This window comes from Oryx dammah, unplaced genomic scaffold (assembly GCF_014754425.2).
Source record: "Oryx dammah isolate SB20612 unplaced genomic scaffold, SCBI_Odam_1.1 HiC_scaffold_3, whole genome shotgun sequence".
Lineage (NCBI taxonomy): Eukaryota > Metazoa > Chordata > Mammalia > Artiodactyla > Bovidae > Oryx > Oryx dammah.
Window position 1 is genome coordinate 57,935,248 of NW_024070187.1, and position 15,412 is coordinate 57,950,659.

The window sequence follows — 15,412 nt, forward strand, 5'->3', positions numbered from 1 at the left end:
TGGGAAGATCCCCTGGAGAAAGAAATGGCAACCCACTCCAGTATTCTTGCCTGGAAAATCCCTTGGACAGAGGAGCCTGGTGGCTACAGTTCATGGGGTCCCAAAGAGTCAGACACGACTAAGCAACTTCACTTTCACTTTTCATAAGTAGATAGTACAGGTACCTGTCTCTTATTTCATTTAGCATAATGCCCTCAAGGTCCATCCGTGTTGTTGCAAATAGCAGTATTTCCTTCTTTTGTATATGTATATACACAAGATATACACCACATATATTTTGTTGAGGGCTTTCGCAACTATGTTCAGAGACACTGGCCTGTAATTTTCTTTTTTGTAGTTTCCTTGTCTGGTTTTGGTATCAGATGAGTTTGGCAAAGTTTGAGAAGGTAATTCTTTAAATACTTGGTAGAATTCACCAGTGAAGCTATCTGGTCCTAGATTTTTTTTATTACTGATTCAATCTCCTTTACAGTAATTGGCCTATTTTTTTAATTTCCTCACGATTCAGTCTTACAAGGTTGTGTGTTTCTAGGAATTTATCCATTTCTTCTAAGTTGTGCATTTTGCTGGCCTTACAGTGTTTCATGTAAGTCTCTTACAATCTTTTGTATTTCCATGTTATTGAATATCATATCCCTTCCTTCATTTCTGAGTCCCCTTTTTTTCTTGGTGAGTCTAGCTAAAGGTTTATTATCTTTTGAGAAACAAAAAACAGCTATTAGTTTCATTGAACTTTTCTATTGTCTTTTTAGTCTCCATTTCATTTATTTCTGCTCTGAAATTTCCTTCCACTAACTTTGGGCTTAGCTTGTTAATTTTCTAGCTCCTTAAGGTGGAAAGTTAGGCTGTTTATTTGAGATCATTCTTGTTTCTTAATGTGTAGGTATTTATTGTTATGAGTTTCTTTTCAGAAGTTTTTTTGTTGCATCCCATAAGATTTGGTTTGCTGTGTAGTTGTCCCTCAGTATTCATGGGGGATTGGTTCTAGGACCCCTAGTGGATACCAGCATCCACGGATGCTCAAGCCCCTTATTTACAATGGTGTAGTATTTGCATATAACCTATGCACACCTTCCCATACACTTTAAATCACCTCTGCTGCTGCTGCTAAGTCACTTCAGTTGTGTCCGACTCTGTGCGACCCCATAGATGGCAGCCCACCAGGCTCCTAAGTCCCTGGGATTCTCCAGGCAAGAACACTGGAGTGGGTTGCCATTTCCTTCTCCAATGCAGGAAAGGTAAAAGTGAAAGTAAAGTCGCTCAGTCGTAGATTACTTATATAACTGAATACAATGTAAATGCTATATAAAAAGCTGCCAGCATGTGGCCAATTCACATTTTGCCTTTTGGAACTTTTTGGTACTTCTCCTGAATTTTTCTGATCCATGATTGGTTGGATCTGTGAATACAGAACCCATAGATATGAAGGGTCAATGATATTACCATTTTCAAGATTTTTTTTTTTCTTGATTTCTTCTGTGACCTCAGTGGTTGCTGAGTAGTATGTTTTAATTGCTACATATTTGTAAATTTTCCAGTTTTCTTGAACTGATTTCTAGTTTCATATTTCTGTGGTCAGATGTTTGATGTGATTTCAGTCTTCTAAATTTATTAAGACTTGTTTTGTGGCCTGACATGTGATCTGTCCACTTATGCTTGTTTAGTCCATCTGGTCAAACACATCATTTAAGACCAATGTTTACTTACTGATTTTCTGTCAAAGGAATATTTATTCACTGATGAAAGTGGGGTAGTGAAGTCCCCTACCATTATGGTATTGCTCCTTCTCCCTTGAGATATGTTAATATTTGCTTTATATTTACAAATGTTATATCCTCTTGTGGACTGCTTCCTTTATCAGTATATAATGGCCTTCTTTGTCCTTTATTACAGTCTTTGTTTTCAAGTCTATTGTGTCTAAGTATAGCTATTCCAGGTTTCTTTTGATTTCCCTATCTTTTTCCATTCCAGTCTGTGTGTCCTTAAGAGTGGAGTCTAGTAGGCTGCCTACAGATGGATCTTGGTTTTAATCTATTATCTTTTGATCAGAGAATTTATAGTTAAATAGTTACTGATAGATACAGACTTACTACCATTTTGTTTTCTGGCTGTTATTCCTTTGTTCTTGCTCCTTTCTCTCCTTTTGTGATTTGACAGTTTTCTGTAGTTGTATGCTTAGATTCTTTTGTCTACTATAGGTTTTGCTTTGTAGATATCATGCTGCTGCTGCTAAGTCACTTCAGTTGTGTCCGACTCTGTGCGACCCCATAGAGGGCAGCCCACCAGGCTCCTAAGTCCCTGGGATTCTCCAGGCAAGAACACTGGAGTGGATACCATAAGACTTCCATAAAATGCAACAGTCTATTTGAAGCTGATTTAACAACTTAAGTTCAAATGCATTTTTACTCTCCTTATCCACATTGTTTCTGACATCACGGTTTACATCTTTCACTCTTGAGAGTCCCTTGGACTGCAAGGAGATCCAACCAGTCCATCCTAAAGGAGATCAGTCCTGGGTGTTCACTGGAAGGACTGATGTTGAAGCTGAAACTCCAATACTTTGGCCACCTGATGCTGGGAAAGATTGAGGGCAGGAGGAGAAGGAGATGACAGAGGATGAGATGGTTGGATGGCATCACTGACTCAATGGACATGGGTTTGAGTAAACTCCAGGAGTTGGAGATGGACAGGGAGGCCTGGCATGCTGCTGTTCATGGGGTCGCAAAAAGTTGGACATGACCGAGCAACTGAACTTTATGTATCATTAACAAATTACTGTAGTTATAAAGCCTTTGCATTATGAGAAGGATATCTATAGAATAGTTTATATACACAGTTTATTCACTTTATGGATAAAATAAAACATTATTAGTTATTTTTACTCGTTTAACTTTCACACTAGTTATAAGTACCTTTCATTAGTCTGAATTTATATTTACTTTTACCATTGAGATTTACAATTTCATGTATCTCCCTATTATTAAATAGTGCCCTTGCATTTCAGCTTAAAGAAGTCCCTTTAACATTTCTGTAAGGCCAGTCTAGTGGTGATGAACCTCTAGCTTTTCCTTGTCTGGAAAATTCTTTCTCCTTTAGTTCTGAAGGATGGCTTTGCCAGAAAAACTGTTCTTGACAGGCAGTTTTATTCTTTCAGCACTTTACAGGCTAGAAGAGAATGGCCTGACGTTGTCAAAGCTTCTCCTGAAAAATCTGCTGACATTCTTATGGGGAGGAGAAGGAGGAGGTTCCCTTGTACATAACAAGTTATCTTTTGCTGCTTTTAAGATTCTTTCCTTGTCTTTAACTTCTGGCAGTTTAACTGTAATGTGTCTTGGCATGGGTCTCTTTGGGTTGAGTTGCTGAGCACTAACTCTGCATTTCCTCATTCTTCTCAGTAAGGTGGCTGTTGTCAACATCATGTTCACTTTATAACGAGGTTCAACAACCTGCCCATACAATTTTAGTCAACTGAAAGGCCAAGACTGAAACTCCGTACTAATTACAGACTGAAAATTTCTCACCTACATGTAGTGATCCTGCTTCACATTCCAGAAATGAGTAAAATATCTTTACCATGCTTAGCTTTTTTATTACTAAATGCCAGTTTATTATTTGAAACCCTTATAAAAGCATATGAGGTTTTGGGGGGTTTTTTTTTTTGGCCTTTTTAGGTATAATGATCCTGAGAAGACAACGTTTTTCCACAAGAGGCTGTGTTTCTGCCCCTAGCAGATTAAGGATGGTTCTTTCTGGATACAGAAAAAATAAGGTCACGTCTCCAGGTCACCACTTTGAACTTCTGTAGAGTGACAGTGATATATAACATGCTATTTTTTATACTTTGTATATTTCCTCTTCTGAGTCTTACATATTGAATGCTCTGTACTGTTAATAGTAACCTATAACATAATTGTAAATATTCAGCTTTTTGATATCTTTTATATTTTGAAATATCCCCTTTAAAATAAACTTATTAAATATTTGTAATGTTTTCCTGTATTTAAAAGACAGAAAAATAAAGTAGCTTTGAAACACTGAAGTTTAGACAGCACAAATGTTAACACTGTTAAAAAGTTTAAAGTGAGAGGCTTACACAAATCAAGGCTATTTAGCAGAATCAGTCCTAGAATAAAGACAACAAAAATCTGTAAAATCAATATTTGAAAGAATGAGTGAAACTATAAGCTTATGTTTCCTGAGTCATTATACTATGTTGTACAGAATTCCTGTCAAAAGTTAAATCATTTGACATCGGCTGGAGATGTACGTTATTCAGTATCTTCCCCAAGGTGGCCCTGAGGGTTCCTTCCCCATAGTATAGTACCCCCCCATACTATACAGGCAAGTATATACTTCCTTGCCATCCAAAACCAAAGTACCAAAGTCTGAGCAGAGACAAGGTCATGTAGCCTAACTCTGAATGTATCAGATGATACGATTTTACAGGGTAGCCACCAGCATCCTGAGCACTACAGAGGTACCTACAAGCCTAGGGTAGAAACCAAAGTGCCAATGACGTTTTATGGCACCAGGTATCCATATGAATACCTCCAGCTTTATAATCTCTTTTTTTCCCTCCCAAAGGCTGGCTAGAGGCCTTGGCCTTACTTACTAAGTGATACAAGTCATTATCATTAAACCTACCCATAAGGGGCTTAAACATTCACTAATGAACATAATTGTACCAAAACTTATTTAGGAAGATACTCTTCCCAATACATACACCAGTATACTCCTTGTTAATAACTTCAAGAGGCCCGATAATGTTGGTGCAAATAAAAGACTGCCAAAACTTAAAAGATGAAGGATAAAGTAGTAGTAGTAGTAATAAACTAGTAGTTTCTTACAGACTACCAAATAGCTAAGATTCAGTGGACCTCAAAAAAAGAAAGTGTGCTGCAAGGATGATGTGTGGCCTCCAGTGGCTCCAATAAGGATTTGCTGGTTGCTCCAAATCATACTGAACAAGTAAAGGACACAACCTGCTGACCTGGGTGCAAGAAGATTTCAATTATAGTCTTTTTCCCGGGGAGCACAGAGCAAGTTAACAGACACAACTTGCATATCCAAAAGTGATAGAATATGCTTAAGAAATTTATGCTCACCCCACTGGTGAGGTGAGGCAGTCATCAATCAAGGAAATCTTCACGGAAGCAGAAGTTTCAAACAGGGCTTTAACAAAAAGAGGGACATGGCTCAGCAGGCAAGGGCTGAAGGAAACATTTTATTCCCATAATGAACTTAATCTACATGGAAGGCGTTTTTCACACTGGTAAATACATTTTAAATGTCTCAAGACTTAATCTTGTTATAGAGGTGAGCGAGGCAATCAGTTCCCTAAAGGCTGGGAACAGATTCCAGATTTTACATTCCTTTTAACACATACCTCACAGAAGTAGCACATACCTCTGAGCATTTACTGACAAGATTAATCGCTAGACACCCAAACTCCAGGCTGGTTCCACAGCCTCAAGGCTCCTCAACAAGTGCAGCTACAGGTACAATCTAAAATCCCAGCAGGGTTTGTGGAGCCTGTGAGGACAGAACTGGCTCTCCCAAGGACAAAGTCAACAAAAGCCTGTGTTCATTTTGTCCCAAACCAGAGGAAGATAAAAGTCTGAGCCAGCCTAGGCCTTTCTGGTTTGAACCTGATGAGCTGAAACTCTGGAAGGTTAGGAATGTCTGACAATCCTTTTGCAGCCACAATACCCTCTAGTAATAACAAAGAGACCTCTCCATGAAATTCTGTTCACAGCAGAGGCGTGTGTGGTTGACTTTCACAGGCGAACAATGTTTGGAATGAGAGTTTGACTCTTCAACTGCAAAAGTTACATGTTTTACACAAGAGGTTAGTAGGAATATAGTTAGCTTTTGTATCCAATCATTTGCAAATTAGTAAGGAAAAATATACCAACGTAATATTTTACTGTACAAGATAACAATCTTAATCTGTACATGTAGCCTGTGAAACATTTTTATTCCTAGTTTATATTTTGCAAGATATTTGACAATGTACAAAGAAAACCCAGTTCTAGGTGGTGATTATTTTGTATTATGATTTATTTACAAAAGTTCACCACATTATAGTAACTGCTTTTTAAAAAATCGGGATTGGTCCCATAATAGCCATTAGGATAAACTCGTAAGCCTACAAAAGCCGCCTTACTACCTCTGTTCCCAGACATATTACTGTTAACTAAAAATCTGACTCCAAAGCCCACATGCAGTTTCTAATTCTGATTATACAGTCATTTTGAAGTACAATCTTGTTAGACTGACAGGGGACAGTGGAGGACCTACGCAGTCCTAATAACCTCTATAAGAGGTGTACATCAGCCTACCAGTTATGTCCTTCTAGCTGTACCACCGTTTATTTGCAATGAGACCATGAGGTTGTCCCATTACACTAAAACATGGTTCCTTTGGAAAAACAAGATATTCTCTAAGATCAGCTGAGACTGGTCAGCAGGGTAAGCAAAAAGTAGCTGTCAACAGTGAACGAGTTTCATTTCTTTGAACTTTTTCCTTTTCCTTTTCTGGACTCCTTATCTTTTTCTGATTTTGAAGGCTTTGAAGATTTTGTCTTTTTCTGTTGGAGGGAAGGATGCACAAAATAGTTAGCATTTGTGTTTATGGCTAAGTTGATCTCTACAATAAATCAAATCTTTATCTGCAACTTAATAAAGAAACAAGGTTGCAAACACCTATATCCTGAGCTGCGGCTACCCTTGATGAGCTTACTAACAACTGGATAGGTGTGTGGCCTTTAAACTACTGAAAAGCTATTTAGCCTCTAGAACTAGAATATGTTCCCCAATATGCAGTTTCTTAGACTTCAGGTATAGATATACTTAGGGAAAGACAAAACAAGCAAGAGATAATTTATACACACAGTAATGCTTTCGTGAAGAACTGTCTTTTCTTTCAGTTTCAGATTAGAGATCCAAACACACAGTCTGAGCAGGGGAAGGAGTGGTATGTCTAGACAAGACTAGTGAGAGCCACACTGGGGAAGCCACTATCCCCACCCCTACACATACAAAACAGAATCGAGGGGCACAAATGATAAACGCACCCACACCAAGGACAGAAGAGGATACAAACTAGATTTCCTTTGCCTTGGCCCATGGTAAACAGTGGACCGACACCATAAATGACTTTCATCTTTCCTAGGAAAAGATGAGGATGTTTTGCTCTGAGAAGTTTCTATAGGCAGTTCAATAGCTACAGCAAAAAAAACAACAGAAGGGAGGAATAGTTTCATTAAAAATGCTTTTCTTAATTATGCGGTGAAAATGTGTCTGTGGGTAAAGCACACACCAAGAGCGGAAAAAAAAAAACCAAAACAGTCCTTTCTCCAACAGAGAATATGACCATCAATATGATGGCCTATTTTCTTGCTATCAGGCTCCTACACCCTTATAAGCAGCTGTTTATAAAATCTATACTTTCTTTACTCTTGGAACTGTGATGAACAAAAAAACTTTTTCTCAGCTTCCTCTGCTACTTGCTAAACAGGCTCTGAATAATTTCAAAAGGCAAGTTACATACAAGGTAAGCTATTTTGAGGGAGTATCATGGCTTCTCCTATTAGTATATTAAAATAGTACCTTGATCATAGCATCAGTTTCCAAAGTGTCCTGGTCTTTCTCATCAGACTGAGAGTCATCTTCATTTAACTCTTCATTGTATTCAGAATCCAGTGATGGGCCTGTGCTCTGTCTGTGTGTCTTTACTGCCTGGAGTGAATACGGAGTAAGGTGGACTTCTTTATTGTAAGCTCTTGTGAAGGCTGCTTTCACCTACACAAAAGGAATAAAGGAAGGTTTTTAAAACTTCAAGTGTCAAACAACCCCTTTAAACTCTATAGGCCTAGAGGCCTTGAGAGACCCCCCTTGAAACTGTTTGTAAAATATGCATGCATGTACATGTAAGTCTATCTCTATGCATTTTTCTATGGAGAAGTTCCATATTTTTCATGACATTCTTAATAGAGCCCATGACAAAAAGTAAGAATCAAACATTGTAGATCAGGGACTTCCCTGGTGGTCCAGTGACTAAGACTCTGTACTCCCAGTGCATGGGGCCCAGAGTCAACCCCTGGTCAGGGAACCAGATCCCACGTGCCGCAATGAAGACTTGGCACAGCCAAATAAATAAATGTATTTTTTAAAAAACTGTAAATCAACTATCTTTAATAAATTTTTTTAAAATCAGTATTTGGGAACATTAGGCAGATTTCTAATAATCGTTTTAAGTCATCATTTTTTTCTATTCAGTGCTCTCTGCAGTTCTACAAAGTGACAAAGTTGATCAGTAAACCAACAAATCAAAAAAGATTTACAATAAAGTACAGACTAAAGGTGGCCTTTAATTACTACAGAAATAAATTACATTTCCCACAAAAACAGGTTATTTCAAAACACTAGGTAACTTGAAAAGTCTTAACTTCAAGCTTCTAAACCTAACTGCTGAATTAGTGCAAAAATTTTAACAATGGATGTCTCTTGTGAGAATTTACCTATAGTCATTCCCATAGTCAGGTCAAAGTTCTAGAGAAGGCAAGTCACAGAAAATATAACTTCCAGAACAGCACCAAATAAAAAGGCACCAGGTGAGGTCTTAGATATCACAAATTCATGTCACTTTAGTTTTTGCATGCTCATTATAAAAAGTCTGTGTATCTGTTACTCCCCCAGGCTCATCTGCCCATCCTTATAAACAATACATTTATTAATACATTTGCCCCTCAGATTTCACATCATGCTTTCCCATTTAGCATAAAGCAAAGATAAAACTATAAATTACAAAGTCACATATTGTACTCAAATAGTATCTTTGGAAAGTGCAGACCATAAGCAAAAAGCATTTACGAAAAAAAAAAATTAAACTTTTGAAAGCATCTGAAACATTTCTGAAATATTCCCTCTGTGGTAATTATAAACTGTTGGAGAACCAGTGGAGTACACAGTTTACCTTGGGATCCAGTTTAGAAAACGGACTAGGTCTGCCTCCCCAGTTGCTGATTTCCATAATATTCTCGAAGTCATCTTTCATCAAATAATATGCATCCATGAGAGCAACAACATCCTGTACTCCTTCTATCCCTTGTGAGGCCAAGGGCTGTACAAGTGCGTCCCTTATATGTGACAGATAATCCATGTTTACTGTCCTTTTGCTGGAGTAAGTTCTTAAAACAAAAGAGATACAAATGTAGTCACTGGCAAACTACCACCAGCTCACAGTTTGCTAGAATTTAATCCACTTTTAGTAAAGCTCAAAGGAATGCTTACTAATTAATAGCTGGAGTAGGGAAAGCTTAGCACTTATACCACTAGGGCAATGGATACAGATTAGTGTATCTACACAAATACAGTGGAAGCATCAGAGAGGGACACCTGGGCAAAGTGATGCTTCATCTTTAAAAAGCAATGGGCAGAGAACAGGAAAAGAGCTGAGATGCAGGCCTTCAGCTTTATTAATAAGAGCTGGGGAAAGAGCCCTTTCCCACTTCTGGAGGCCACCTACATCTCTTGGCTCACAGTCCCTTCTTCCATCTTCAAGTCAGCAGAGGAAAAGCAGCATCTTCAGATCTCTGCCTAACTGCTGCCTTCCCTCACCACTCTTTTGTGTGTGTGTGTGTGTGTAAAAACATTTACAATTACATTGGGCCTATCCCAATAATCCAGGATAACCTTACCATCTCAAGATGAGAACAAATTCATGTTAAAACATTAAGTTTTGGTAATTTGTTACAGCAGCAATAGAAAACTAATACAGGGTGGCAAAAAAAAAAAAACAAAACAAACCCCATACCACAGGCTATGAACAGGGAACACAGTAGGAAGTAGAATTCTATAGGAACAAAAGAAAGGCGCATCTTGGTTCAGTTTTAGATAACAGTAGACTAATATACTCTTCAGGGACCAGAAAGGAAAATACAATTATTCAAGTAGTACTTCATGGTTAAAAATGGATCCCTAAAGTTCCGTCTAGTTAAGGCTATGGTTTTTCCAGTAGTCATGTATGGCTGTGAGAGTTGGACTGTGAAGAAAGCTGAGCACCGAAGAATTGATGCTTTTCAACTGTGGTGTTGGAGAAGACTCTTGAGAGTCCCTTGGACTGCAAGGGGATCCAACCAGTCCATTCTGAAGGAGATCAGCCCTGGGATTTCTTTGGAGGGAATGATGCTAAAGCTGAAACTCCAATACTTCGGCCACCTCATGTAAAGAGTTGACTCATTGGAAAAGACTCTGATGCTGGGAGGGATTGGGAACAAGAGGAGAGGGGGAAGACAGGATGAGATGGCTGGATGGCACCACCGACTCAATGGACATGAGTTTAGGTGAACTCTGGGAGTTGGTGATGGACAGGGAGGCTTGGTGTGCTGCGGTTCATGGGGTCGCAAAGAGTCGGACACGACTGAGCGACTGAACTGAACTGAAAGTTCACCTAATATTTGTGTGTACATACATTTTCTACATTTCTAAACTGTAACAGAATTTTGCCAAATAACAAGAATTTTTGAACTTCTTAAACTCCTCTAAGGAGATTGGTTTTCAATTGTCTGAGTATCTACCTTCTGTAATATGCTCAACTATATCCCCTACCCTAAATGACTAGGTCAGTTTACTATTAGCATAGGAGGCAAAAAGTAGTTCATCTATTTAAATAGTTCTCTTTCTCCTATTAAGTATTCTGGAGACCAAGACATTATGTACGCTTCCTGGTAATAGACATACTCACAATAACAACAAATAATAGCACTACCTCAGATTTATATAGTTTTAGAACTTAACATTATGGCACATCTACCATCTGGCTTTATTTTCCAAAGTATCCTTTTAAGTAATAAACCAAGTGTTACACTAATTATAGATAATAAAACTCAGGGCCATGAACTTATCCATGTTCATTTATTTAATTAGTAATAAAATCAAAACTAAAACACAAATCTTTGTGACTCATGCTGTCGTTATTAGATAAAGGCTAAATATACTACCCTGATTTTAAAATGTCGAGCATGGAGTAATACTGCTTACCTGAGACTCATATGCAGAGCCAGGTCCTGAACAGTACGATCGTGTTTGCCCATAGATGAGTATTTCCCCAACCAACTTGGGAAGGTGGGAAACTGGGTCATGTACCCCCTCATTAACTCTCCAGGAAGAACACTGGCATAAATGGCCTAAAAAAAATTTAATTGCAGTCCACAAGTTAAATCCAGTACTAAGTTACTTCTTTAGCAGCTGCTGGCTTCTAAGCAGTCTCTGGAAAGAGGCAACACTGTCCCCCGTGCCCAATTCCAGGACAGTCAAGCCCTTTCCCTCTGTCTCTGATTTGCTGATATGGGAAGCTTTGACTTGAGAAAACAACTAATTGCTGTAAATGCCTTGGACCAAAACATGTTATGGCCCTCAGAGGTCATCTCACCGACCTAGCCTCTTCAGCCAGCTGATCTCAACACACCAGTTACTTCAGGTCAATGTCACAGAAAATATTTTAAGAGGGATAAGACTGTCTTAAGAAAAATATATTGATAGACCCAGGTCAATCAAAGCATGGAAAATCTAATAGAGAAATAAGTAAACTGGCACTTGAGGAAAGTTCTTTTTTTTATAGGCATCCCTGGTTATCTTTTATAGCCACAGTTTTTAAATTTTTTAAGGCTGGAATTATACATAAATATTCTACCCTGCTTTAACAATTTTCTGTCATTAGTGTTCTTTATATTAGATCATCTTTACAATTTTAAAGGCTGCATAAACATACCATCAAGAGGATTTACCATAATTAACCAGACTCCTATGGCCATAGAGATTTTCTCCCATTTCTTGCTATCAGAGTTAATGCTTTAGGGAGTATTTTTGCACATTAAGTTCTTGCTGTGTTTAGCATTATTTCTTTAGGATAAATCCTCACAGGTATAATGAATTATTAGGTACAGAGAAAAATGAACACTTCTAAAACAAAATAAAAAGATATCTTTAAAGAAGAGTAGACCTTCCAGCAGTCCCTTGCTTGTTACTCAGGTCCATAATTACATATGCAAAACTCAAGAGCAAATAACAGTCTTAACAATGAAAGTTTGCAGAATTCTGTTTGAGTAAAAGATATCAACCTACATAAAGTAATCAATATAAAACTGCCTCTGTAACAAGGAAATTAAAGAAAATCAGAAGTCATGTATCAGAAAAGTGGCTACAGACCTGCCCCTGCAGCATTTCTTCAAGAATAAGCTACTTAGTAACAATATGGGAAAGCCAAGAATGACAAAAAAGAAATGGATTCTTAAGATAGAAGAAAGCAAATGAAACTAGATTCACATCTTGCTGCTGCTAAGTCACTTCAGTCATGTCCGACTCTGTGAGACCCCATAGACGGCAGCCCACCAGGGTCCCCCATCCCTGGGATTCTCCAGGCAAAAATACTGGAGTGGGTTGCCATTTCCTTCTCCAATGCATGAAAGTGAAAAGTGAAAGTGAAGTCGCTCAGTCGTGTCTGACTCAGCGACCCCATGGACTGCAGCCCACCAGGCTCCTCCGTCCATGGGATTTTCCAGGCAAGAGGACTGGAGTGGGCTGCCATTGCCTTCTCTGTTATGACCAAAATCTAACTTTCCTATTCCATATGTCCATTTATATAAAAACATTGAAAAATAAGGCTAGATTAAGAAACAGAATAGTGCCCACGGGATACTTAGACTATTTTTGCCATTAAGAGTTTAAATGTTTATCTGGTATTCAAATAATTACAGGAGCTAAAGCTATTTTTGTTCTAACTAAACCAGAGTCTGCACTTTAAGGGGAGCCCTATGCTTACCTGTGTGGGCAGAAGACTCCAGTTTTGCTTATTCCGGATTTGACGGTCTACTAGGTCACCATCACATATGCTGTCTGCTGCTCTGCTTAAAAGCATCAAGTGCTTTTTCATGTCACCCCTGCAGGAATACACCAGTCTGGGTTACACCACTGTTCACACTCCACACCCTCCCTCCCAGGGTACCTGGCCTTCGTAGGGCTACGAGGGTGCTGATCCTAACTCCTCGCTACCTCTGAACACTCACCCTGCAGCTACGGGCTTCACATGTATGTAGTTCTCCTGGACAAAGAGGGGTGCTATTGAATAATCATGGAAAAAGAGGTCTGATTTGTCCATAAGTGACATATGAGCAGTCTCTTCTCCAGTTACAAACACTTTCCGGGCAACATCAAACGGGCCCTAAGAGAGAGAGGGACATAGCTAGTAGAACAGCCGATATCCAAAACACTGACACCACCAAACTCAAGCTAAGATGTGGGGCAACAGAAATTCCATTTCATTGCTGGTAGGAATGCAAAATGTTACAGGCACTTTGGAAGACAGACCTTACAAAACTCTTTATCATCCCATCCAGCAAGTGTGCTCCTTGATATTGACCTAAATGAACTGAAAACACAAAATAACCTGCACATGAATGCTTATAGCAGTTCTATTCAAAACTGCCAAAACCTGGAAGTAACCAAGACGTCCTTCAACAGGTGAATGAATGGATAAACTACGGTATATCCAAACACTGTACTACCATTCAGCACTAAAGAAAAGAGAGTTATAAAGCCATGAGAGGAGATGGAGAACCTTAAATGGATCCTAAGTGAAAGGAGCCAGGGTGAAAAGGTGACACTGTATGGCTCCAACCGTCTGACATTCTGAAAAACCTGAACTATAGAAACGGTAAAAAGACTAGTGGTTGCCAGGGGTTGGGAGAAGTGAGGGATCAAGAGGCAAAGCAAAGAGGATTTTTAGGGCCGTCAAAGTATTCTGTGCAATACTACAATGGTGGATACAAGCCAATACACACTGTCCAATCTCACAGGACGTATAAAACCAAGAGCAAACCCTAATGTTAAACTATGGACTTTGGGTGAGAATGATATGTCAGTGGAGGTTCATGAGTTATAACAAATGTAACACTCTGGTAGGGGATGTTGATAGTAGGGGACACTATACACAAGTCTGGGGACAGGACATACCTAGGAAATCTTAATTTATATAGACCTCTAGTCTCAGAGAGGTCAACTATAAACCATTTGAAACAAGATTATTCTGAAGTTTCAAAACCATTCAAAACCTGAAGCCCATACACAAGGGACTCTGGAAAAGCTATTAGCAGCTATATTTGTTTACTATAAACATCCACAGGGTGTATAGATGTCTCTATGAACTCTAATAACTATTTCCATTAGATTAATACTGATAGGAGAAGAAATGCTTTGGCTAAGAAAGTAGGAAATGGAAATTCATTTTACCAGTTTGATATCCTTTTTGGCTCTATGAGAATCAGCCTTGGCCTGGTCATAGGTTAGTGCCTTATTTCGTGCACACCACATATTCAGATTGTGTAAAACCTAAAAGAATCACAAGCAAGATACTATCAAGATAGGAAAACTGCCACTCCCTATCCCCAAAACACTAAAGGCATCAGTTCAAAAGAACTGTCAACAGCTATATAACATATATTTAATTTACCTGTCTGATATCTTGATTAGCTCCCAAAATTATTTCATTCATAGCTGGAGGGGGGATCTTTAGACCCTCTTTAAATGCAATAGACATCATAGCACCCTGAAATTGACAAAGGAGAATGAACCTTCAATGATTTTTTTTTAATTCACATAATCAGATATTTTAAAATATTTATTAGGTACTTTAAAAAACTGACCCCAAAATATACATGACAGTGTGATGGAGAAAAAATTCCAATTATCATACCTTAATCTGTTCAACCCGAGGTCTTTGAAAACGAAGATCAAAACAATAATGAACCAAAGAGCGAATCTTGGGATGATTTCTATCATTGCACATACAAATAATGGGAATTTTTGTATGTTTTATCAGGCCAATTAATTCCTAAAAAGCAAATTTGCAACATAATTTGTTAAAAAAAATTCACAAAATGTATGTATTTCAGGTTTTAAAACCTCCTCAGCAACATGTCTTAATTGCCGTAATTATAATTAGCTCTTCAAATTTTTTTTAAAACCTAAAAATTAACAGTACCACTACAGAATTACAGTCCTTTCATTACCTGAATTCCTCCCCTGTCCTCATTGCCAGCCATGCCATCTACTTCATCCATGATGAGAGCATGCCTCGTGCCTACTGAATGGACTGTTCCACCTGACCCATGGTGGGAAGCAATGGGATGGGACACAAAAAGAAAAATTGTTGTTCAAACACTGCTGCTTTTTAAAAAAAATACTATATACACATATATATAAATAACATAGGTACATGATACAAAATTCAAAAGGCACAAGAGTAAGCAGTGAAATTCTCTCCCACCTCTGTCTGCTAGGGTATGCAGTTTCTCTCTCTAGAGGCAAATGATGTAAACAAACTCAGGGACGTACCCCTTAAGAGATATCCTACA

General features: G+C 38.4%; 2 protein-coding genes across 5 annotated transcripts in view; one reads left to right on the plus strand and one right to left on the minus strand.

The window, feature by feature from the left end:
- Positions 1-15,228, plus strand: part of WDR19 (WD repeat domain 19) — a 95,269-nt gene extending 80,041 nt beyond the window's left edge. The window contains exon 37 of one of the 3 annotated variants that reach the window (XM_040238032.1): positions 13,521-15,228. The gene's annotated coding sequence lies outside the window, so the exon portion shown is untranslated. Of the gene's footprint in view, positions 1-2,198; positions 3,983-13,520 lie in introns of those variants that run through there. The other 2 variants (XM_040238030.1, XM_040238029.1) reach the window with 2 other exon arrangements.
- RFC1 (replication factor C subunit 1) overlaps positions 5,209-15,412 on the minus strand; it is a 73,631-nt gene continuing 63,427 nt past the window's right edge. For both annotated transcript variants that reach the window (XM_040238034.1, XM_040238033.1), the window contains exons 16-25: positions 15,068-15,159; positions 14,752-14,889; positions 14,509-14,604; positions 14,289-14,387; positions 13,067-13,221; positions 12,823-12,940; positions 11,043-11,188; positions 8,977-9,190; positions 7,611-7,802; positions 5,209-6,589 (exon numbers count right to left, since the gene is read on the minus strand). In XM_040238034.1, coding sequence (XP_040093968.1) covers positions 6,506-6,589; positions 7,611-7,802; positions 8,977-9,190; positions 11,043-11,188; positions 12,823-12,940; positions 13,067-13,221; positions 14,289-14,387; positions 14,509-14,604; positions 14,752-14,889; positions 15,068-15,159 — 1,334 coding nt within the window. In that variant the 3' untranslated portion in view covers positions 5,209-6,505. The remainder of the gene's footprint in view (positions 6,590-7,610; positions 7,803-8,976; positions 9,191-11,042; positions 11,189-12,822; positions 12,941-13,066; positions 13,222-14,288; positions 14,388-14,508; positions 14,605-14,751; positions 14,890-15,067; positions 15,160-15,412) is intronic.